The 25,022-nt window shown below is 53.3% G+C and overlaps 1 protein-coding gene across 2 annotated transcripts in view; it reads right to left on the bottom strand.

Moving 5' to 3' along the window:
* Positions 1 to 12,038: 12,038 nt before the first annotated feature.
* ZBTB47 (zinc finger and BTB domain containing 47) overlaps positions 12,039 to 25,022 on the bottom strand; it is a 14,150-nt gene continuing 1,166 nt past the window's right edge. Inside the window, exons 1-6 of one of the 2 annotated variants that reach the window (XM_040479932.1) lie at positions 24,900 to 25,016; positions 19,697 to 21,256; positions 18,003 to 18,150; positions 16,595 to 16,710; positions 15,814 to 15,958; positions 12,039 to 15,546 (exon numbers count right to left, since the gene is read on the bottom strand). In XM_040479932.1, coding sequence (XP_040335866.1) covers positions 15,185 to 15,546; positions 15,814 to 15,958; positions 16,595 to 16,710; positions 18,003 to 18,150; positions 19,697 to 21,256; positions 24,900 to 24,902 — 2,334 coding nt within the window. In that variant the 5' untranslated portion in view covers positions 24,903 to 25,016 and the 3' untranslated portion in view covers positions 12,039 to 15,184. Of the gene's footprint in view, positions 15,547 to 15,813; positions 15,959 to 16,594; positions 16,711 to 18,002; positions 18,151 to 19,696; positions 21,257 to 24,899; positions 25,017 to 25,022 lie in introns of those variants that run through there. The other variant, XM_040479934.1, reaches the window with a different exon arrangement.

Here is a 25,022-nt window from a genome sequence, read left to right as displayed (position 1 = left end):
AAGGTGGGGGCGTCAAGTAGGGCCATGTGGGCCAGTGTTCAGACTTTGGTTTTTCTCTTTGGTGAAATGGGGAGCCACTGTTTTGTTTTGTTTTGTTTTTTTAAAGAGGACTTTTTTTTAAAAGTTTATTTTTGAGAGAGAGACACACAGAGAGAGGGAGAGAGAGAGAATCCTAAGCAAGCTCCACACTGTCCACGAAGAGCCAATGTGGGGCTCGAACTAACCGCGAGATCACGACCTGAGCCAAAGTTGGGTGCTTAACCGACTGAGGCACCCAGGCGCCCCTATTTCTTAATGATAATTGTGGGAAATGCAAACTTACCCACAAGTAAAGAGTCTCCCATGCCAGTCTCCCATGTCCCCATCTCCCCACTTCAGCAACTATTGAGTCACCAACTTGCGGCCAATCCCATTTCATCTGCCCCAGCCACTCTGCGAGTCACTCAGGGAGAAGTCCGGGGATTGGACGCGAGTACAGGACAGAGTGGGACAAAGCACATGGCTTTCAGCTGAATCAGGGAGGATGTCATCTCACTTCATCCTTTGAATTTTTACTCATTTAGTCTTACCCCAAATTATGAGGTAGGAATTACCTGCCCCCCCCCCTTATAGAAGCTGAAATTTAAATGGCCAGCAGGGGCGCCTGGGTGGTGCAGTCGGTTAAGCGTCCGACTTCAGCCAGGTCACGATCTCGCGGTCACGATCTCGCGGTCCGTGAGTTCGAGCCCCGCGTCAGGCTCTGGGCTGATGGCTCGGAGCCTGGAGCCTGTTTCCGATTCTGTGTCTCCCTCTCTCTCTGCCCCTCCCCCGTTCGTGCTCTGTCTCTCTCTGTCCCAAAAATAAATAAAAAATGTTGAAAAAAATTTAAAAAAAAATAAATGGCCAGCAAACAGGGATCAGTCTTATCATGTTTTTTTTTTTATTTTTTATGCTTATTTATTTTTGAGAGAGAGAGAGAGAATGCAAGTGGGGGAGGGGGCAGAGAGAGAGCACAGAGAATCGTCAAGCGGGCTCTGTGCTGACAGCAGAGAGCCCAATGTGGGACTTGAACTCACAAACCATGAGATATGACCTGAGCCAAAGTTGGATGCTGAACCGACTGAGCCACCCAGGACCCCCCCCCCCATGTTTTGTTTTTTTTTAATGGCTTTGTTGAGGCATAAGTGACATACAATGAACTGCACATATTTAAAGTGTACAATTTGAGAAGTTTTTTTTTAAGTTTATTTTTGAGAGAGAGGGAGAGGGAGCCTGAGTGGGGGAGGGGCTGAGAGAGAGGGGAACAGAGAATCTAAAACAGGCTCAGCGCTGACAGCAATGAGCTTGAAGTGGGGCTCGAGCCCACGAACCGTGAGATCATGACCTGAGCCAAAGTCAGATGCGCAAAGGACTGAGCCAACAATTGGTAAGTTTTGATGTGCATATATATACATCCACAAAACCAGCAGCCCAATCAAGTTAGAGAACAGATCTATGTGTCCTTGTGCCCTTCTTTAATCCCTCCCTCATCTCTCCCCACAACACCCCCAGCCTGACAGTCACAGATCTGCTGTCACTATCATTCCTTTGCAGTTTTTAAAGTTTTATAGAAGCAGAATTATGTAGTATGTCCTCCCTCTCTCTCTTCTGACTTCTTTTACTCAGACAACTATTTTGAACTTCATCCAGTTTGTCTACTCATGTCCTGCCTTCATTAGGAATCTTAGCACATCACAAGGGTTAAAGAAAAATGCCAAGTGAAATTTTTTTTTTTTTTTTTTTTTTTTGGCCAAGTGACAATTCTTGAGAAAATGTACACTCATTTCACCAAGGTCAGAGAACAAACCCCTTGCAAATGTGCCAAGAAACCAAACAATGCCTGCAAGCCTCATCGTATGAGCAGGCCTCACCCAGATGTAGACTTGGGGCTGTACCTCAGCCGCCGAGTATTTGCTGGAATAGTCGTGCTGTATGACAAGATACTTGTCACGCTCAGTAGTCTCCTCCCATCTCCTAAATGGTCTTTCTATGCGTGGGATAGTCACACATCTATAGTCCTTCCCCAAGGTAGAAGCCAGAACTTATTTTCTCAGCCTCACTGACCAGAGGGAAAAAAAAAAAAAAAAGATACCAGTAACCGAGGGACCTCAAGGAGACAGTGGACAGTGAGGCCCTCCAGTTCACAAGTCCTTTCACACATGCTGACTGCCATTGGGTTTTTTGGTGCTCCACTTTTTAAAAATTATTGAGAGGCGCCTGGGTGGCTCACTCGGTTGGGCATCCAACTCTTAATTTTGGCTCAGGTTGTGATCTCACGGTTCGTGCGTTCAAGACCTGTATTGGGCTCTTTGCTGACAGCACGGAGCCTGCTCGGGATCCTCTCTCTCAACCTCTCTCTGCCCCTCCCCAGCACGCTCTCTGCTGCGTGCTTTTTCTCTCTCCCCTCTCTCTCTCTCAACATAAATAAATAAACGTTAAAAAAAAAAAAGCTTACAAAAACCCACAGTGCCATTATTACACTAATTTTGTAATTATTGAAAAGATGACTTCTGGCTTAGACAATGTGGGACTCCTTTCTCCCTGCTCTTCCCTGTTAAGTACAGTGATAAACCATGGAAATATGCAAGAGGCGATTAGAGAATAACTCTGAAAAGTGAGAGAAGGATGATATACTCCCACCCAACAGAGGATGACCCGGGTAGGCTTACTCCTCTCGCAAATTGCACAGGAGTCCCACTGACACCAGACGAATGCAGCCCCACCAGCAAGGGGAGTTTATCAGAAGCCCACCAACAACAAGCAGCCGGTGGAGGGCAGTGGAACACTCTCCTTCCACACCTGGCCTGAGACCCACATTCCCTGCCAAGGGACGCCGGGCGACCTGGCCTGGGGAAACTCGTTCTGCTCTCTCTGGCAGCAGCAGCAGGAACAGGTGGGAACCCCAGCAGCAGATAACCCAAGCTGGTGAGAATAACATGGCAAAGTCTCTGAAAATTAAATTGTCATTGGAACCGCAGCCCACAGAAGTAGGCCAGCACCCGCATGCCAAACCTAAACAGGGCAACTGCCCGTTATAAAAAAAAGAACCAAATAGAACCCAAAGTCTTCTGACATAAAGCCAAAATGTCCAGGATACAATAAAAAAAAAAAAAATCACCTGTCATAATAATTACCAGGAAAATCACTACTTGAATGTGGAAAGAATCAACTGATGCCAACACTGAGATTAATCAGACGTTAAAATTATCTGGCAAGGATTTTAAAGCTTCATAAAATATTTCATACAAATGCTTCAACAATCAATACAATTCTCTTGAAAACACATTTGAAAAAGACAAAATCTCAGTAAAGAAATACAAGTTATATAGAAGAGCCAAATGGAAATCATAGACCTGAAAAATACGGAAATAAAATAGATATAAAACAGAAATAAAAACCCGCTGGATGGCCTCAATAGAAGGGAGATGACAGAGGATAAAATCAGTGTGCTTGAGGGTAGATGAGTAGGATTTACCTAATCGGAAGAACAAAAAGAGAGCAGAGCGGGGGGAAAAAAATAATAATAATGTCATCTTGGGCCCATGAGACAATAACAAAAGATCCAACATTTGTATCATAATAGTCCCAGAAAGAGTGGCGAAAGAGAGAGGGTTACTGAAATAGTAACTGAAGTAAGAATGGCTAAAAACTTCCAAAACTTGGTGAAAGACACAAACCTGAAAATTCAAAAAACCAAGCAAACCTTAAACAGGGATAAACCCAAAGAAACCCATGCCAAGACACATCATAATTAAACTTCTTAAAACTAAAGACAAAGAAAAAAAAATCTTGAAAGCAGCCAGAAAGAAAAAACACATTACCTATAGGGGACACTAATTCAAAGGAGGGTGGGTTTCTCAACAGATACCATAGGGCCAAAAGAAAGTGTCACATTTTTCAAGAGCTGAAAGGATGGTCAGAGGTAAATTCTATATCCAATGAAACTATCAGGAACGAAAGGTAAATAACTCCAGGGAATCTACAAAAAAAAAAACCTTCAGGAGCTAATAAATGAGCTCACCAATGCTGGAGGATATAAAATCAACACACCCAACTTAATTGCACTTCTGTCTACTGACAATGAACATGTAGAAATAAAACTTAAAACTTAATACTATTTATAATCAGTCCAAAGAAATTGAATATTCTTTTTTTAAGTTAATTCATTTTCAGAAAGAGAGAGAGAGAAAACAAGTGGGGAGGGGCACAGAGAGAGAAAGAGAGACAGAATCCCAAGCAGCCTCTGCACCATCAGTGCAGGGCCCAGTGTGGGGTTCGAACCCATGAACTGTGAGATCATGACCTGAACTGAGATCAAGAGTCAGATGCTTAACTGACTGAGCCACCCAGGTGCCCCAGAAATTGAATATTCTTAACAAAACATGTACAGGATCTATGCTGAAAATTACAAAATGCTGATGAAAGAAATCCTAGGAGACCTACATAAATGGAAAAACATACTATGTTCATAAACTGGAAGGCTCGGCACAGTAAAGATGTCAGTTCTCCCCAAATTGAACTGTAGGTTTAATTCAATGCCTATCAAAATCCTAGAAACATTTTTAATGGGCATAGATAAGCTTATTATAAAATGTATATGGTAAGGGACAGGCCCTAGAATAGTTAAAACCATCTGGACAAGGAAGAATAAAGGGGGAAGAATCATTCTACCTGACGTTAAGGCTTCCCGTTTAGCTCTAGTAATCAGGATTGTGTGGCAAAGAGTCAGACACACAGATCAATGGAACACAATAAAGGATCCAGAAATAGATCCAAATGTGCTCAACTGATTTTTGACAAGGATCAAAAACAAGTCAATGGAGGACAGAGACTTTTCAACAAATGGTTCTGGAACAATCAGACATCCATAGGCCAAGAAGAAAAAAAGAACTTCAACCTACATCTCATACCTTATACAAAAATTAACTCAAAGTGAACTTAAATGTAAAACATCTAAGATAATCTTGATGAAGAACAAAGTTGGAGGTCTCACACAGTTTTATTCCAAAACTTACTACAAACCTACAGTAATCAAAACTGTGTGGTCCTGGCATAAAGACAGACATATAGACTACTGGAACAGCATAGAAAGCCCAGAAATAAACTCTCACATATATGTCAAATGACTTGTGACAAGAGTACCAAAACCATTCAATGAGGAAAGGACAGTCTTCTCAACAAACGGTGTTCAGACAACTGGATACCCCACCCAAAAGAATGAAGCTAGACATTTATCTCATACCATATAAAAAATAAACTCAAAATATAAGAGTGAAAACCAGAAAGCTTTTAGAAGAAAAGATGGGGTGAAAGCTTCATGATACGGAACTGACAATTACTTGGATATGACACCAAAAGCACAGGCAACAAAAGAAAAAACAGCTTGGACTACATCAAAATTTAAAACTTCTGTATATCAAAGGACACAACTGACAGAAAAGGCAGCCCCTGGGATAGTAGAAGATATTTGCAAATCATATAAAGGGTTACTATCTGAAAAATATAAAGAACTCCTAAAGTTCAACAATAACAAAACAAGCTGATTAAAATATGGCCAAAGCACTTGACATTTTTGCAAAAAGGTGTATAAATGGCCAATAAACACATGAAAAGATGTTCAGCATCACTCATCACTAGGGAAATGTAAACCCAAACCCCAAGATCCCGCCTCACACCCATTAGAATGGCCGCTATGCAAAAACGAGCAAAAAAGCAAACAGGTGTTGGCAAGGATGTGCAGAAATTGGAACTCTGTGTACCACTGGTGGGAATGTAAAATGGTACAGACACTGTGAAAAACAGTATGGCGGTTCATCGAAAACTTAAAAATACAATTACCATATGATCTAGTAATCCACTTCTGGTTATATACCCATAGGTATTAAAAACAAGTACACCCGTGTTCACTGCAGCATCATTCACAATAGCCAGAAGATGAAAACAACCCCAGTGTCAATCTACAGATGAATGGATACATAAAATGTGGTATATACGTACAATGGGACATTATTCAGGCTTAAAACGGAAGGAAATTCTGACACGCGCTGTAACGTGGATGGAACTTGAGGACAGTATACTAGGTGAAAAAAGCCAATCACAAAGAGACAAATACTGTATGATTCCACTGAAATGAGGTACCTAGATTAACCAAATTCATAGAGGCAGAAAGGAGAAAGGTGCTTTCCAGGGCTTGGGGGTAGGCAGGAGGGCATAGGGGGTTGGTGCCTAGTGGGTCACAGAGTTTCAGTTTTATGAGATTGAAAAGAATTCTATCGATGGATGGTGGCGGTATCCTACAACAATGTGGATGTACTTAATGTCACTAACTGTACACTTACAATTGGTTAAGATGCTAACTTTTATATTATGTATATTTTACCACAACTTAAAAAAAAAAAAGAGAGAGAGCTTTGTCAGTCCAAGACTGGACTTGGCTCTTTTGTTTTTAATTTTTTTTTTACATTTTTATTTATTTTTGAGAGACAGAGTGTGAGTGGGGGAGGGCCAGAGAGAGAGGGAGACACAGGATCCAAAGCAGGCCCCAGGCTCTGAGCTGTCACCACAGAGCCCGACATGGGGCTTGAACCCACGAACTGGGAGATCATGACCTGAGCTGAAGTTAGACACCCAACCAACTGAGTCACTCAGGCGCCCCTGGACTTGGCTCTTAAAGAACAAAGTAAGTGAGCATCTTTTTAAAAAATGTGAAACAAAACTATAAAACTTCTAGGGAAAAAAAAATAACAGGACAGTAGTTTTGGCATTTGGCTAGGGAAAGAGTTATTAGACTCAACATCAAAAGCATGATCCTTAATGGGGCGCCTGGGTGGCGCAGTTGGTTGAGCGTCCGACTTCAGCCAGGTCACGATCTCACGGTCCGGGAGTTCGAGCCCCGCGTCGGGCTCTGGGCTGATGGCTCGGAGCCTGGAGCCTGTTTCCGATTCTGTGTCTCCCTCTCTCTCTGCCCCTCCCCCGTTCATGCTTTGTCTCTCTGTCCCAAAAATAAATAAACGTTGAAAAAAAAATTAAAAAAAAAAAACCAAAAAAAAAACAAAAGCATGATCCTTAAAAGGAAAGTTTGAAAATTAATCCTCATCAAAGTACAGAACTTTTGATTTGCAAAAGCCCATATGAAGAGGATGGAAAGACATGCTACAGACTGGGAGAAAATATTTGCAACATCTAGACACACAAGGAAATCTCAAAACTCGACAGTAAAAAACAAAACAAAACAAAACAAAAACAAAAAAACCCCAACAATCCAACTGGAAAACAGGCAAAAGACCTAAACCGATATGTCATCAAAGATGATGTCAGATGGCAAATCATCTCCTGAAAAGATGTCCAATATAATTACTCATCAGGGAAATCTAAGTTAAAGCTACATCACTGCGCAGCTATCAGAGTAGCTAAAATAAAAAATAATGACACCACCAAAATGCTGAAGAGAAGGAGAAACCATATCCCTCATACATCGCTGGTGGGAACGTAAAGTGGCACAGCCTCATAGATAACACTTGGCAGTTTCTTGTAAAATTAAGCCTGCAACTATTATATAACCCAGCAATTGTCCTCTTGGGCATTTATCCCCAAGAAAGTAAAACTTATGTTCCTACAGAACCGATATGGGAATATTCATGCCAGCTGTATTAGTAATAGCAAAATAATGAGAAACAGCACTGTTCTCCCTCAATGAATAAATGTAGTACACACAGGGGCATCTGGGTGGCTCAGTCCGTTAAGTGTCCAACTTTAGTTTGGGTCATGATCTTGCTGTTCGTGGGTTCGAGCCCTGTGTAGGGCTCTGAGTTGACAGCTCAGAGCCTGGAGCCTGCTTAGGATTTTGTGTCTCCCTCTCTTTCTTCCCCTACCCCACTCGTGCTCTCTCTCTCTCTCTCTCTTTCAAAAATAAATAAACATTAAAAACAATTTTTTTTAAATGTAGTACATACAAACCATGGAATACTACTCAGCAACACAAAAAAGTGAAGTACTGATATACACAGTAACTTGGGTCAATTTCCAGAAGATTAGGCTGAGTGAAAAAAGTCAATCCCAAATGATTACATACCATATACATTAAGATAACATTTTGAAATGACAAAAATTTTTAAACAGAGAACAGATTGGTGGCTGCCAGTCATTAGGGACAGAGTGGGTGGTGGCGGGGGGGGGGTGTGTCTGTATATTTATAAAAGCACAAGAGAGGGAACCCTATGGTGGTGGAATGTTCTGTCTCCATTGTGATGGTGGATATGTGAACATACACATGTGATAAAATTCTGTAGAACCAAATATGCACACAAATGAGGACAAGTAAGGTTGGGGAAATCTGGGTAAGAGCAGTGGGGTGTCATTTTCAATGCCCTGGTTGTCATATTGTACTAGTTTTGCAAACTAGTATCATTGGGGGAAACTAGGTAAAATGTACAAGCGTTTTCTCTATTATTTCTTAAAGCTGTGTATGAATCTGTAATTATCCCAATAAAAATTTACACTAAGAAAAAGATCAAAGATTATCCAATATCTAAGGAAAGTCTCATGAGAAACAAATGAAAGGAAGGGAAATTGGAGGAAACAGAGAAAAAACAACAGGACGCAGAAAAAATTCAAACATTGCTAGTAATAATGTCCAAAAAATGCTTACATAATAAAGCGGCAAACACCACAAAAAAAATTCCAGAGAAATTAAGAAGAACTTTTGGAAATTAAGAAGTATAATGGCAAAAATATAATACTTGATAGAAGAGTTGGAAAAGAAATTTGAGGAAATCTCAAATTTGAGGAACAAAAAAGATGAGGTAAGAGAATGAGACAAGCAGCCCAGAAGTCCAATATCTAAGTAACAGGAGCTTAAGAACAGAGAAAAACTTGGAGAGAAAATGGTTTAAAGCCATAATTCAGGAAAGTTTCCCAGACTGACAGAGCTCACCGAGTACCCAGCTCAGTGGGTGAGAAAAATTCACACCAAGTACATCATCGGCTTGAAGGTTCACAAGGCTGGAGGTGAAGCAAACGGCCTGAAGGCTTCAGAGAGGGAAGGACAGCACACATGTAGCATTGGGAGTCACAATGGGATGGGGAAACTGGCATCTAAAATTCTGAGGGCAAATGGATCCCCACCCAGAGTTGTTACCCAGGCAAACTCATCCCTACATAAGACTAGAATAAAAATAGGCAAGACCTTCAGAATTCCATTCCCTGAAGTGGTTCTGAAGAGAAGCTACATTTTAGGGTTAGGAAAAAAGTGGTCCACGAAGTCATAAACCTTCTAGAAGTTAGTTTTCTGAGGGAAACTTCAAGGGACACGGTCTCATCAAAGTGTGACAGTGAACAGAGGCCTGGGGATGTTGTTAAGCAGTAAGTGTCCTTATGGGAGATGGCTTCACTTTTGTGCACACCAGGTTGTCTGCCACACTGGCCACTTGTTATTACGAGGATGGAGCTTCGTGAAGACGGTCACTAGCTCCACTGCCTCCTGTGTTACTAGGTCTGGGGAGGACCGATCACTTTGGGCCTGGCCACAGGTCTCCACATGCCCAGGAGCCTGTCTGCAGGAAGCCCCCTGTGGATGTGCTTCACCAAATCAAGGAAGCAAATCCAGATAAAGGAAGACAGAGGATTCAGGAAAATGGGAGATCTGTGTAGGAAGTAGCAGAGGGAATCCTCAGAAGGGTGGGAGATCCCACCATGACAGCTGGGGGAAATCAACCAGCCCAGATTCGAGCGAGCGAAGATTCTGGAATCACAGTGCCGAGAGGAAATTGATGGGTGTGCACATATCAGGAGAGTTGCATTTACGGCAGACTTTGGGTACACAGAAGTGATAAATGCCTAGAAACTGAAATAACATGTTAAAAAGTGACAAAAGTAAGAAGTTGTACAAGAAAGGAAATGGAATTGTATTCTATGATGTGACTTTGTTGAGGTCGTAATAGTCATAATAATATATACACTGAATGTTAATCTCACCCAAAATAATAATACAACTATACGTGGAGAAAGGGGAAGAGAAGCCATGTGTAGTGTGTGTGTGTGTGTGTGTGTGTGTGTGTGTGTGTGTGTGTTGGGAGTATTAAAGAAATCAATAAATGATGCCTAACGCTGCGGAGGCGTGATTTTCATAGGCATGAGGGTAAACACCAAAAATACCAATTGAATTGGAAATGGTTGCCCATTGGGAGTTGGAAAGGAAGAGCTACAGGCAACTGCAAGCCTTGCTTTTTTTTTTTTTTTTTTTAAAGGACCTTCCAGAAATATTTGGCTTTTTAAACGTCCAGAAAATTTTTAATTGTAAAATTTTAATTGGAAAATTTTAATTTTAATTCTGTAAAAAAGGGATTCTACAGAAAACAATGCTGTGTGGTGTTGGGCTGGTGCTCACAGCACACACTGGTCTCACCCAGTGCCCAGGAGCAGCTGATGCTGTGGAGTGGTGACATTGTCTAGGGAAGAATCAATTATGGAGCCAGCACAGAGATTTGCCTTGCCAGGCTGGGGCTTTCCTGTAGGATTCAGTGTCCACTCCAGACCTGTGCCCAGTGTGTATGCGTGGGCCGTGGTTTCTCTCAGGATGGCTGGGTCCCGGGACCAGGAATCGGGGTGGGAGAGGGACCCTTTGTGGCCACCCAGCGTGTTTGGACAGCCTTTTCTGATTGTGAGTCCTACCTGCCTGAAGTACCAGACATGCTCACCTTCCCAGCCTCCCTTGCAACTAGGGTATAAATACTCCTGCACTCCAGGACGCGATGTGTTAATGAGCAGTTTGGTCCCAAAGAGCAAAACTGGGGAAGAATGAGTGCTCCAGAGATGCCAGCCATGGTGCCCTCCGCCACCCAACGTCCTCCTCCTAGCCCAGCGTGACTCATGCCTGAGCAGCTCTGGACAGAATGTGAAGTTGGAAATGGTATGAGAATGAGGGGGGTGGCGGTGGGGCTGAAGGAAGAGATGTGCAGAGAGGCATCAGGCACACAGATGGGGAACAAGAGGGGGTGGAGAGCAGAACCAGAGAGACAGAATACCAAGAGAGCAGGGGAGCAGCCGGGCCCTCATTTTCAGCGCGACCTCATCAGCAAGCCTCATTTTCACGGCGACCTAAGTGAGCCTGTTCCTTTTGCTCAAAGAAGGAGGGCTGTGCGGAAAGGTACCGGCCCCCAAATTCTGGGACCTGCTCCTTGGACCTGCCCTCGAAGGGGAGGTGCATAAGAACAGGAAACCCACGTCCTGGGACAGGTTTCACCACCAGCTCCCCCACGCCCATCTCCAGCCTCTGCCTGTCAGAACCGGCACCTCCTCTCTGGTTCGTGAATTCACCCAGCTGCTCAGGGTCAGACCCCTCCTCCCGTATCCTGAGCCAGTTGCCACAAACACAGGGGCCTTGTTCACCGTGTAGCCCCAGGGCCTAGAGTTCCACCTGGCGCAGAGCCAGGGCTCTGTATATTACCTGTGCAATGATATTAATAATTCTTAGAGGTCTGTATATTACCTGTGCAATGATATTAATAATTCTTAGAGGTCCCCAGAGAAAGCCATCTGCTCCCTCCTTGGAGGCCACTAGCCGTCTTCCTCGTGCCCACGTCAGCATCTCTGACAGCTGGCTCCTTCAAACCACCCTTGCCTGCCAAGTGTTGCGCACATGAGCCGGAGTTGTCCCTGTTGTCCTGGGGGCTCACGCAGAACCATACCGCAGGGGGCCTGGCCTCCTGTGGGCACTCCTTTGGGAGCCTCGGCATCAGTTACCCCGAGACCTCTCCTCTCTCCATCCCCTTCTGCATCCAGCTCAAGACCAAACACCAGTTTGGGGGCACATCTCTGCTCTTGCCTCAGCTCCTGACTCTGGGTGTTCGTAAAGCCCAGCCCGCCCTTAAGGGAGTGACACAGGGTCTGCAGCTGCTCCAGGGTACAGCTATCCATGCGGTCTGCGGCTGAGCGGCCAGGCTCTGTGCTGCCCTTGCTCTGGTCTAGGTCTTTCCAGCCAGTAGTCAGGGCGGGGAACATGTAAAGAAGAGGCTGGGCCAAGGGACAGTTGTACTGACTTTATTCCCCTTCACTCTTGTCCTCACCCTCCTGCTATCCCCCACGCACTTGGGCCCTAGACACCAAGGGTCCACACACACACCTGACACAGCTACCTCTGGGCCCCCAATGAGGAGTGCGGTGGCAGCACCTGCCAAGTTCAGAGGCTGAGGCTCTAACTCCAGCCTGTGGTCAGGGGGCTTGAGGCCCACCTCATCTCTCTGCTCACCTCCAGCTGGCCCAAGACCAGGGAGCCCAGGGGGAGCTGGGGAGGGGGCAGGCCCAGGTTCCAGACCCAAGTTCTGGACAAATGGGCTGAGAAGTCCATCTGGACTGAGGGGCACCCCCCCACCCCCTCCACCCTGTACATCTCTAGTGGGATGTGATGATCCCCTGCCCCCTTCCCCACAGGCCCTGGGAAGTGGGTATGACGCCCCAGTCCCCTTACTCCAATATCCAGGTGCTTGTTAATGTCTTAAAAATAAAAAGGAAAAGGAAAAGCTGGTAAAACAAGAACCCCTACCCATACTGGCACTGCTGAGGTTCCATTATTGCTTCAGACCCTTGTGATCTGGCTGGAAAGGAGCTCCCACCCACACTGGCCTGAGGGGAAGAGAGCATTTAGCACCAGGGACAAGGACTCCTGACCCCACTGGGACAGGGGCCTCCCAAGAGAGGGCTTGGCCATGCCCACCCACAGCTACAAAGACCATTTTGACCAGAGCCCAGGCTGCCTGCTGTCTGGATCCCCACCCTCAGAGGAGAGGTGTATGAGAACAGGAAACCCAAATCTTGGGACAGGGTTTCAACACCAGCTCCCCCCACAACAGCCATCTCCAGCCTCTGCTTATCAAAGTGTGGCCTCACGGGGACCTGATCTGGCCAGCCCCCGCATCCCCCCCGCCCTCTCCCCACCCGGCTCACTCACTAAAGCTGTAGTGGGGCTAGCTGGTGACAAGACCACCAGTCCCCATGGGAGACCCTGGTGTCAGCGACGGGGGGTTGGGGGAACCCAAAGGGGTCCCGACCTACAGCACATTGGGGGAGATGAACTTTTTCGGGGAAAACATGAGCCAGCTCTGAAGAGCTGCCAGGCACTGGGTCCAGAGGTTAGAAATAGCAAGGAAGAGGAGGAAACGGGGGGGGGGGGGACCCTGAGGACGTCATGGAAGCCCAGAGATCAAGGGGTGGAGGAGAGGGAGCTATCATAAAGCAGGAACCTGGAACCCTCAGCCTTGGGGTAAGGGAGCTACACAATTGGGAGCCTGACAGGGAGCCTTCCTCCCTCAGTGAGGGGCCCACCTTCTCTCTCCAGAGGACAGCAGGGGTGTCTGAGGGCATGTCTGTAGGCTCTGGCTTGCACTACTGCCACGGCCCCAAATGCAACTAGGCCAGGGCACTGCCCGCTCTGTGCCCAGAGAACAATCAGGGCTGTGTAGCTTGGATTACGAATCCTCAAATCACTCGGGCTTCTTGGAGCTGCCCACATCTGTACAGAATAAAGTGCTTCGTTTATTGATGATTAAAATGTCCCCAGCCCCCACCCCAGCGCCATGGGCCTCACAAGGAGGTCAGAGGGGTTCCAACCCCCTCAGCCCTTGGGCTGATGGGGCCCACTCCCCCCCTGCCCCCTGCCCCTGTCCCCCTTTGGGCTTACCCACTCCAGCCATGCTTGGGAAGGTGGTGGTGTGGGGGTAGTCGTGGGGGTTTAAGGTGCAGAGTATAACAAACAAAACCGTATAAACACAAAGGGAAAGAGCTTAACTAGGAAACATGTAGCTTATGGAACCTTCCTCCCCATTTTAAAGGCAGGAATAAAGACGTTAAATGACAACAAAAAAGGGTGTCCTATTAGTGCCAGCCTCGTGGGGGCAAGCATTGGGCACAGGCTGGGGCTCCCCCAGAACTCCTGCCCCCACCCTGGGGCCTGTATGTGCAGGTTCCTCTCGCCCACAGTGCTACAGGTGCCCTGCCCACACCGCAGAGGCCCAGGAGGGACAGGGATGCCGGGTTGTGGCCAGACCTAGGAAGATGAGGCCTCTGCCTTCAGAGCAGGGATGGGGACAGACACACACACATCTCTGGTGTGGGAGAGACGACCAGGGCAGCTGGTGAGGGACGGGGTGCTCTGTGAACAGCAGCCCTGCCCCCTGCCCCACTGATAGCACCTTGAAACCTTAAAACATTTTGTCTATGCCTCCTTCTCAGGGCCCTGCCCCTGGTGTTCACCCATTTGCAGGGACTTCGACTGCAGCCCTTGGGATCTGGCACTGCGGGAGCCAGCCCGTCTGCCCACCCAGGGCCTAGCCCCCAGCCCCCTGAGGCCCAGCGGCTTCTGGGGATGTCTTCTCCTGGACTCAGGGACCTCAATGCAGCCTGGTACAGCTCAGGGTCCCTGTGCCTGCTGCCAGGGTGGTGGGCGGGAGAGCAAATGCCTGGGGTCCAGCCCCTGCCTACCCCCACTGCACATGGTGCAAAGCTGGGTCTGCAGCCTTCACACTCCGCCACTCCCTCCACAACACGCTCACAGGCATCCAGACTCAAGCTCTGTGCCTCAGTGTCCACAGCCCTCAGACTGGGTCCACGACTCCTTCCGGGGGTGGGGGGTGGCTGGCACTCCAACTCTTCCCCAGACTCCCCAGGATGAGGGGGCAAGTTAGGGTGCACAAGGGCGGCAGAGATGAGCCACCGAAGCTGACCCAGGCTTGGCTTGGCCAACCCCCCTCCGGCTTAGGCATCAGCAGAGTGACCCGTCACACCTGCTCCCCAGCCCCTCCCTCCCTGCTGTACCTGCTGCTCCAGCACCCCCCTCACCTGGAGGGCGGTGCTGGAAATAGTTTCCTCTCTTTTCTTTTTCCTTCACTTCCAAGAAAAAAAAAGTAAAGGCTTCAAGGAGTCACTGAAGGGGGGGGGCCCTTGGGAGTGAGGTGTCCTTCCCCCACGCTGGGGCCACCAGCCTGCAACACTCCCAGGGCCAGGGGCCTTGAGCAGCATGTGTCCGGCCGCCTCTGGAGGTGAGGGCGGCAGTGCCAGGCCAGTGCTGCTGCCCTCCCACAGGAAAGACGAGAGGGCGGGGTGGGGGGGTCCGTCCCAGAGGCGCCCCCCCTCCCCCCCCCCCGGCTCCAGGCCCCGCGCACGCGCGGTTCGGCAGTCAGTTGTTGGCGCTCATCCTCCCGCCGGAGTTGGCAGTGGTGGGGAAGAGTGGCGGTGGGGGCGGCAGGTGGGGCGGGGGCGGCAGGGTCTGGGGCAGCCCCGGGAGCAGGGGCAGTGCGTGAGCCGGAGGCTGGGTGGGGGACAGGCCTGGGGCAGAAGGGGGGCCGTCGCTGGCCAAGGGGTGACTGACGCGGAAGCATTTCTCCTTGTGGGCCTTGAGCATGTTGGAGAAGCGGAAGCGCTGGCCGCAGACATCGCAGGGGTAAGGCTTCTCGCCGGTGTGCGTGCGCCGGTGCCGCTTCATGTTGGGTCGGCTGGTGAAGCTCTTGCCGCAGATCTCGCAGATGTATGGCTTCTCCCCTAGGCATTGGCGACGGGCACCGGGGAGTCACTGAGGAGTCCCCAGACCCCAGCTCTGCATCAGCCTCCCCACGCCCAGAGAACCATAGCGGGGCCCAGCCCCGGCACCGGCGGGGCCTCCCTACCCGGGGAGGCAGGGAGGACGGCACCGAGCCTCATAGAGAAGGGCAAACTGAGGCCCAGAGTTGAGAAAAGGGGCATGGCTGGGGCCACCCCAGGCCTCCGGAGCAGGACTGCGAAGGGGTCCCTCCCTGGAGGCCGCCATACCTGTATGGGTCTTCATGTGCTCGTCGAAGTACTGCTTCATGTTGAAGTCCTTGCCACACCACTGGCACATGAACTGCTTGTGGCCGATGTGGATGCTCATGTGTGACCGCAGCTGGTACTTGTACTGGAAGCGCTCATTGCAGTTCTGAGGGTGGGGGGGAGGGTGAGGCCCAGGGGCAGAGGAGGGAGCAGCCTTCAGGAAGGGAAGCACCTGCCTGTGACCGCAGGGCCCAGGGAGGACACACACACCGGGAGGGGGTCCTGGGGTGGGGCAGCACATGGGCAGAAGAGAGGCCAAGGGCAGGCAGGGCCCAGGCGGGAATGGAGGTCAAGAAGTGGAAAAAGGCCAAAGAATGGAGGGAGTCCTCATGCTTAAAGCTGAGCTCCCCCCGCCCGCCCCTCTGTCCTTCCTCCTTGTTGGAAGACCTGTCCCCCTCATCCCCGTCCACAGCCCTGTCTGCTCTGAGATGTTCCTCTCTCCACCTCTCCAGAAAGCCCACCCCATGTACCGTTCTAGCCCAAGGAGACTGCCCACCCTGAATGCGTGGGGGTTGCATTGGAGCTGGGGTGGCAGAGGGTGGGGACCGGGGGGGGGGGGCAGGCAGGTGGGCATCCAGGTAAAGATGGAGTGGGAGGCAGGGGCCGCGGACACCAGGGTGGGCCCCCCCTCTTTCTGAATCCTGGACTCCACTCCCCACAACTCCCAGGTTTTTAGGCAGCTGCCGCTCCTGCTCCCTGTCTGTCCAGGTGGCCCCCAGGGCAGGCAGAGGAAGGAGCTCACCTCGCATCTGAAGGGTTTCTCCCCAGAGTGCTGCAGTGAGTGCACTTTGAGAGACATGCTTCGTTTGAAGGACTTCCCGCAGGTCTCACAGGTGAAGGGCATGTCCTTGGTGTGGGCTGTGGGGCAGGCCATTATGTCTCAGGGGGATGGACCCCCATGGCTCCTCCCAGGGGCTCGCTGCCTGACCACCTCCCACAAAGGGCCTCCCGGGAGGCCCACCTACTTTAAGGTCTGCTTCAGAGCCTCGGTCCAGGATCTGGGGCTGACTTCAGGGTGAGGGCTCTTCCCTCTGGGCTATGTCTGTCTGTCTGCTCTCAAGTCTGGTCAGACTAGCATGGAGGCCCTCACGTTCTTCAGCCTCTGGCCAAGACTGCTTCACTCCCAAAACTTTGGGGAGAGACTGAAGGACTCCCAAGTAGGACTGGCCTCGGCTCAAACCCTGGCCCGCCACTGGCTCCCTGCACAGCCTCTGTGGGCCTCAAGCATGCCCTTCCATAAAGACAGGCTAGGAGTGGTACTGAACCTCAAAGGTGGGCCTTACAGGGGTGACACTGAGCAGTCCAGAGGGAGTTAGCTGTGCTCCCCTAAAACCCTGGAGAGGTGAGGACTTAACGAACTGTTCAAGGAAGATCTGGGGGGAAATAACTGGAGCCAGAGCTCAGAGCTGGGAAACTCGAGCCCAGGAAGACTACCAGTTCTGGGTTGCTCCGCATGCTCCTGGCTGAGACCTCGAGCCTGGGGCCCCAGCTCCCAGGTGGCTGGAGAAAGGGGGGGGGGAGGGCCTGGCTAGGGCCATATCTCCCTTGAGCCCCAGGCCCCAACTGGGCAAAGAAAGGAGGGGCACCTGGACACCAGACTTCCAGCCAGGCCCACAGAGGGGAGGGACGGCCATGCCCGAGGCAGAGTAACCCAACACACACTTGGGGGGGCCTCCTTACTGTGTCGCATTATCATGGGTTGCGTTCAGAGAAGCCCGAAGCCCTGTGAGGGCCAGAAAGAAGGTGATAAAAAAATGAGAGGCACACCTGTCCTGAAACTGAGGGCCTATGTCTGCCCATACGTCACTTTGCGTGATTTAGGAAAAGGCGCTCCTTTCCCTGGTGGCCACAGCCCCATGCTGTGGCACATAGTCCGGTTAGCAGTGTGCCAGCTGGATTCTGGTCCCCATCTGCCATCTTGTCCAGGAACCCTTGTGCAGTGTGCAACCTGCCCAACTATACATGGTAGTCCTGACCTCTGCAGTCCTGTCCAGGCCACGCTTGCCACTGCAAGCAGCCTCCCCAGGCTTCACAGCTGAGAGGGGCCTTTTCACGCTTTCACACCGCCCTTGGATAGGAAGTCCTTCCCAGCACAGCCAGCAGCTGGCCGAGCTCTGACCTCGGGCCCCATCCTCTCCTGGCCTACTCACCAACCATGTGCTTGCGCACGTGGGCCATGGTGTAGAACTTCTTCTCGCAGATCTCACAGGAGAACTTCTTCTCCGCATAGCCATGCACGATCTTGTTGTGCTCGTGGAGGGACCAGAGCTTCTTAAAAGCTTTACCACAGGTCACACACTGTGGGGTAAGAGGACTTTAGGCCCCAGGTCCTGAGTCAGGACCGTGTGTGACCTGGGACAAGCTGCCCCTCTCTGGACCTCCGTTTCTTCACCTCACCTGTGCTGGCGAGAGAGCCCCGGGTGTCCAGCGACCAGCCAAATCGGATGTTCTGGGAGTTGGGGATGGTAATCCACCCACCCAGGGCTGCAGCCTGGGGCCCTCCCCCATCCTTGAACCGAACTAGGGTCAGGGCCCACCTACACGAGGAAGCCCCTCCTCGGTGCTCATTTTAACAAAGCATCTCTCTACTGAGGGGCCATGGTAACAGGTCTGGCGGAGCTGGGGCACTATCTTTGCTGCCTCCCCCTGGGGGGACCCAAGCCCTGACCCCGTGGATCCTCGAGGAGATAGGTGCCAAAGGGCCAGGTGGGGGAGACTGTGGGAGGTACCAGGCCCCACGAGGGAACGGAGGGTGGTGGGAACCCTGGGGGCCCCCCTCCTCCTCCTGTCCTACACATCCCTGCAGGACACTCTTCCAGAGGGCTGGAGTAGGTCAGGCTTGGGCAGAAATGGGTCAGGGCGCCCAGCTCAGAAGAGGCACATGCGTCTTTCCCCTTCAGGAGGAAGGCTCAGGTGTGTGCAGGTGGAGAGTCAAAGGGCTGCCCAGCAGGCAGGCACGTGGCAACAGGTGCAGGAGGGTGGGGCAGGAGACCAGGTAACCCCCGGGTAACACTTTCTCCACGGGGCCATGCAATTAGCAATTAGCTCAGGCAATTAGCGCCGGCCTACCTGCTGCCCCATCAATCCCCTCCCAGGTCAGAACAAGCCAAAAGCAGCCAGGCTGGCCCTGTGCTGCCCACACCCTGAGCGGCTAGGCTGGCACACAGGCTGACCCGGGGCCTGGCCACCAGCCCAGCTCCCCTGCTTGGCCCCAGCAGCCCCTGCTCTTCCCAAATTTCTCATCCAATCCCTCTTTCCAGGCCCAGGCCAGCTGGCATCTCCAAAGCGCTGACAGCAAGCAGGGGCTTTCTCCTGCTCGGTCACCCCTTGCTCCATTCAGCCTTTGTGGCAAGTGGAAATGGCGCCCTCTCTGGGCAAACCCTGCACCGCTTTGTCTGTGAAACTATAAATGGTGGTGGACCTGTTGGCCCTCTAGCAGCCCTAGGATTTACTAAAACACGGACTCATCCCTCCTGGCAGCTGGCTATCCGCCAGTCTCAAGTACTCAGACAACTCCCTCCTCTCATCCTCCAAAGCCCATGCTCCCCTTCGCCCCTCTGGCCAAGGGTACTGTTTGTTTCAGTCCTATCTGCACGTGTCTCCACAGGCCAAGCCCGGTTCCGCCCACCTCCTCCAGGAAGGCACTGGCATTATCCCCACCACCCTGGGCCTGGGCCAGCTCCAGGGGCCAGGGGCAAGTCCGGCTTCCCCAGCCTGTCTGTCTGGGCAACGCAGGCAGCACGACGCGGGGTGCCTGGCCTCAGTGGCCGTGTGGCGTCAGCGGGCCTGCTGCCCAGCCCTGGCCCACCCCCCACCCCCCCCCAACGGAGCCGGCGGGGCCCACCTGGATGTTGCGCTCGCAGTCTGTCTGCCGGTGCAGCAGCAGCTCGCTCTCCAGCAGGAAGCGCTTGCCGCACTGGTCGCAGATCTGCATGCGGCTGTGGGTCACGTTCATGTGCTTCTCCAGGTACCAGCGGTTGTTGAAGACGCGAGGGCACTTCTGGCATGGGTGGTGCTGCTTCTCTTCCAGCTTCACCTTGGCCCCCAGCCCGTCAGTGGCCTGTGGCCCTCGGGCCGGCGCAGAGGCTCCCGGCGTGGGCTTGGGCCTCTTCCCACCCCGTGGCCTGGTCTCCTCAGGCTCAGGGGGGCCCCGGCGCCGGGCGTTCTCTCGGGACCTAGTGGCCATGCGACCGTGGGGAGGGGGCTCTGCCCTGCTGCCCCGACGCCCCGCCGGCCCCTGCCTGCCCCCTGCCTCCCCCTCCTCCTCCTCCTCCTCTGAGCTCTCTTGATCCTGTTCACTGTGCCCTTCCTCTTCTTCCTCCTCTTCCTCCTCCTGCTCGCTGTGCCCTTCCTCCTCATCTTCCTCCTCTCCCTGACTGCCACCCTCCTCTTCCTCTTCCTCCTCCTCCTCCTCCTCCCCTCCACTGCCACCACCCTCCTCTTCCTCTTCTTCCTCCTCCTCCTCCTCCTCCTCTTCTTCCTCCTCCTCCTCCTCCGAGTGTCTCTGCAGCCCGTCTTCCCGCCCCAGCACCATGGTGGCCGGGCCCGGGGTGGTGCCCGGCTTCCCCTCGGGCCCCGTGGACACGTGCAGAGTCTGGTTGTTGAGGTTCACCTCCACGATGATCTGGGACTGCTCCCGGCGGCTATAGGTGCCAGAACCCCCTAGCTCTTCCTCCAGCCCCTCCCCGCCCTCCAGCTTGCACAGGCTGCCAGGGGGCCCACCGGCCTCTTCGACACCACCCTCCTTCTCCTCCTTGAAGAAGGGCTGGGCTGGCCCAATGGCAGCAGGCACCGTGCCACCCGCGGCCCCTGCCCCGTCCTCGACACGCACAGAGTAGGGGTCAGGGCCCTCGCGGGCATAGATCTTGGGCAGACCTGGGGCGTCTGCCTCCTGCTTGATGTCACAGTAGTAGGGTGGTGCGGCCGGGGCGCAGCCAGTGGCCGGCTGGGCCAGGGCCACAGCGCTGGGGCCCGGGGGGCCTAGGGAGCGGGCATCCAGCAGCTCCTGGCAGGACGCGGCGATGTCAGCCATCTGCAGCAATGAGGCGGCGCTGAGCACCTCGTGGACGTTGGCCGCGTTGACCAGCAGCTTGGATGTATAGATGAAGTTGAGGATCTGCTGCAGGCCGCCGGGCGCCAGCGCCTCCAGGGACAGCTCCACGCGCTGCAGCTGCTTGTTCTGGGTGAAGAGGGAGTGGAAGAACTGGCTGTAGGCAGCCAGCACGCCCTTGTGTGCCGGGAAGACGCTGCGCTGGGGCACCAGCACCAGGTCCACGTCGCAGAGGTCAGGCTGGAAGAGGCGCTGCTCATTCAGGCGGCCCATCAAGCAGGCGAAGTGCAATGCCACGTCCTCCACCAGCGAGAACTCGGCCGCCGGTGAGTCTGTCGTCTTCTCAACCAGCAACTGCGGGGCACAGGGCACAGGTCAGGTCAAGGCCAGCAACCCGGGCAGCACCCACCACCGGGGAGGCAGCCTGCCCATCACTCCTGGCTCCACATTAGGGAGAAAGAGCTGAGGCTCAAGCAAGGATTGCGGGGCAGGGCTGGTGGGGGTGGGGGGCGGGACCAGGACTCAAGCCCCGAGCCAGCTGCCCCTTAGAGCTCAGCCTCCAATCATGACTTGGCTCCTGGGTTAGTAGGTTAGCTTTTCTGGGCCCCCGGTTCTTCCCTGCAAAACAGGAAGTCATCCTGGACAGGGAAGGGGAAGAGAAGGAAAGAGGAAGTAACAGGGACTAGGGTGACCAACTGTCCAGGAGTGCCTGGGACCTAGCGGTTTCCTGGGACGTGGGGGTTTTCTGTGCTAAAACCAGGGCCGATCTGGGCAAACTGGGGCGAGGTGGTCACCTCAGACACAAGCATTGCTTCAGCATTTCCTGAGCTCCGTGGATTCTCTCCCTCATACTCACTCACATGTGGAAATAAAACCATGCCTGCCCAAGCCCAGACACCTCAAGAACGATAGTCAGGCTCATTAGCTCACCGCTCAGCCTCTGGCTGCTACTGCACCCTGGGGGTAGCACCTCAGAAACCCCTCACCTCACCAGCGGAAGGCCTCAGGGTCTGGGCCTGAGGCCTTGCAGAGGTGGAAATTCTTGTGAAGAAATCCAGGCCCAGAGCCTGGTCCCACTGTTCTGCTGGAGGAGGCTGGTGGGATCCAGCCAGCCCCTTCTTAACGGGACCAGTCTGCTGCCCATGGCCTCAGGCCTGGCTGCCAGCAGCTCCCCCTCACACAGGGGTTCTGTGGGGGTAGAAGGACAGAGCTGCGTTACCTGTCCACTGTGCTTAGAGACAGGAGCCCCCCAGGGCTTGTCCTAGACCCTCCTCCCTCTAGGCCCCCAGACCCCAGGTCAGGTACGTCCAGGCCCGGAGGCTCTAAGATGGCCCCATCTTGGAAGTCACACTACTTTGAAGCCTCAGAGAGGCCCTCAAAGTCTGAAGGGTCAGATTATCAGGTCCTTGGCCACATCCGGCACCTGTGAATTGTCCAGAATAAGGGCTGGCTTAATCATCCCTGGCTCCGCCACAGCAGCTTCCCCAAAAGGTAGACAGCACACAGGCAGGCTGCCCAGTCCCGTGCATGGGTCCAGTGCACAGATGTTCAGTTAATATCTGCCGACCACCTGCCTGGCCGGACCAACTCCACAGGTTCCAGTTCGGGGCCCTCCTCAGGCCCCGTTTAGCTGGGTCAGAGCCGCCTGTATTTGAGGGTTACCTTGCCCCACTGCCGACAAGCCATCAGCTCCTCTCCCCCAATCACCTCCCTGAAAGCCCTGGGATGAAACCTTGGTTCCGTCTGTTCAGAGCCTGCCCCAACGCCCCAGGACAGTCCTTCCATTGATAGGGCAGCAGTGGGTGGGCCCAGTCTGGGCTCAGGGGTGGTATCTATGTTCACCTATGAGAATCTGCCCCAGGCGTCAGGATGAACCTCAAGGAGCCACAGGGGCAACCTGCTTCCAGATCTGCCCTGAGCCCCACCCTGCATATCCAGGGCAGCATCCACCCCATGCTCTCTCAGATCCCAGTCTGGCCAGACTCTTGACCATGGAGACCATCTTCCTCAAGTTCTCCCACGCCTCCTGCCTCCCAGCCAAGAAGCCAACCATCTGCCCCTCTGTCTCAGGACTGCTAGCCTGTCCAGGCCTGGCCAATCTAACAGGGAGATGGTGCCAAGTCCCTCCCATCTCCCTCCTCTGACTCATCCTGATTCATCTTCTGGGACCAAACCCTACCGCACGGATGGGGAAACCGAGGCTCAGAATGGAAGGATCCCACAAGTGAACAACAGCAGAGCCCCAGGACTTCCAGCTCCTTGCTGAGGCCACCCCTTCCCTGCTGGACTGGACGCCACTCCATGTGGATGGATTTCTTGGCTTGCAATGACTTAAAGAGCAGTAAGAGGCTTCTGGGGAACGTCAGACTCAGGGGACCAGCTGTGCTTCCCTAGACCCCACCACTACCCTCTGCAACCTGTGGCCTCCTCCCCAGAGCTGCTACCACTTGCAGGTCAGTGAGGGGTCAGGATGCAACTTGGGTTGTAAGAGGGCCCCTAAGGGCCACCAGGGGCCAGACAGTGGCAGAAGTGGCTTGGATAAGGGCTTGTTAAAGCCAGGCCTGTTGAGGGGAGCACATCCTAGGCCACAAGGGCCCCAGTACACTCTGCATCCCCCTTCCCAGAATGCCCTCCGGTGCCTACCTGGCATTGGGAAAAAGGGCAGTGCCCGACCTTCCCATGTACAGACCTGGTCCCAGGGCCCTCTGGCCTCAGCAGGAAAGGAGGGGCTAGCCTGGAGGGTATTGGTGCCCCTAAAGACGCTATTCCCACGGCAGTACCCCCCCTCCCAAGCCAGTACCACCCTGCACCCTTGAGGGGCCCGAGAATCTCACAGTCAGGAACCTTGGCTGGACTTAATTGGCAGGGCACACCCAACCAGCCTGAGTCCATAACCCGTCAACTACCTCGGCAGGGCTCGGCCACCCCCTTGCCTGGCACCTCCCATGCAAGGCCCACAAGCTGCGCCTGCCTCCCCAGCCAGATGTGCCAGTTCCCTGAAACTGCAGACATCCCTCCCCAGTGGCTGTGCCAGCTGCAGCCAGGTGCACTCCATCCTCAAGTCCAGACCAGGCCAGCCTATTTAAGACACAAGACCAGGGAAGTGGTCAGGCACTCCTGTTGCCCTCAAACTCTCCCCGCAAGCCAGGCTGGGGATTGGGGGGTGGGTGGGGGGGTGGGGTGGGAAGGAGCCCAGGTGCCAGGGACACCTGCCGAGATTGCTCACCAGGGCCAGAGCCTTCTGCATCTGAGGGATACCCTCTCTCAGCGCCATGAAGCCGCTGGCTCCCTGTCCTGACCTCCATGGAGGCCCCGGGATGAAACCTGGGCTTGCATCGGCACCCCCTCCACACATACCCCAAACGCCCACGACAATCTTTATTGCCGGGTAACCATAGGTGGGGCCCAGACTGAGCAAGGGGGCACAGGTTCATGACTTCCAGGCTCCTCTTTTTGGAGAGGCGGTGTCTGTGTCAGCCTCTTCTGCGTTCATGGCCCCACTCCTTTCCCAGGAAACAGGCCCAGAGAGGGCAGAGGACTGGCCCAAGGTCACACAGTAGTCTGGACCGGAGCTGCGGACGTCCCGCCCCAACACACCCGGCTTGGCCCAGTCGCCCCAAATCCCCAAACAGGGCGGCTCCAGCGCCCACGTGGCCCAAGGCCCAGGCGGGAATCCGACCTCCCCCCTCCCCCCCATCACCCAGTCGAGGGCGGCGGCGTCCCAGGCTCGGAGAAGCGCCCCCCTCCGCCCGCGCCTAGCAAGATTCAGCCTTTCGCGCCTGGGCCCCCACCCCAGGAATTTAACCCCCTCCCCGCCGAGGGCCGCGCCGTAGCGCCGCATTCCCGGCCCGCGGGGACCCGGGAGAAGGGGTCGGGGAGACCGGCGAGGGGGAAGACCCCTCCAGCAACTCCACCCTGAGCTGGCGGGCCGTGCGCTCGGGAGGGCAGAGCGGGCAGGTGGGCGGATAAGCGGGGGGACAGGCAGGGCCTTGCGTACCATGGTGCCGTGGCGCTGGGGGCTCACAGGGCCCCGCGGGATCGCGCTGCCCCCGGCGGCCGGGCCGGGGCCGCTCCATGAAGCGCCGCGCTGGGGGCCGCCCCCGCGCAGGGCCCCGCGACC

The sequence above is a fragment of the Herpailurus yagouaroundi genome, unplaced genomic scaffold (assembly GCF_014898765.1).
Source record: "Herpailurus yagouaroundi ecotype Mexico unplaced genomic scaffold, PumYag 159, whole genome shotgun sequence".
NCBI lineage: Eukaryota > Metazoa > Chordata > Mammalia > Carnivora > Felidae > Herpailurus > Herpailurus yagouaroundi.
The sequence above is the reverse complement of the archived record's forward strand: the minus strand, read 5'-3'. Positions and strand labels throughout refer to the sequence as shown.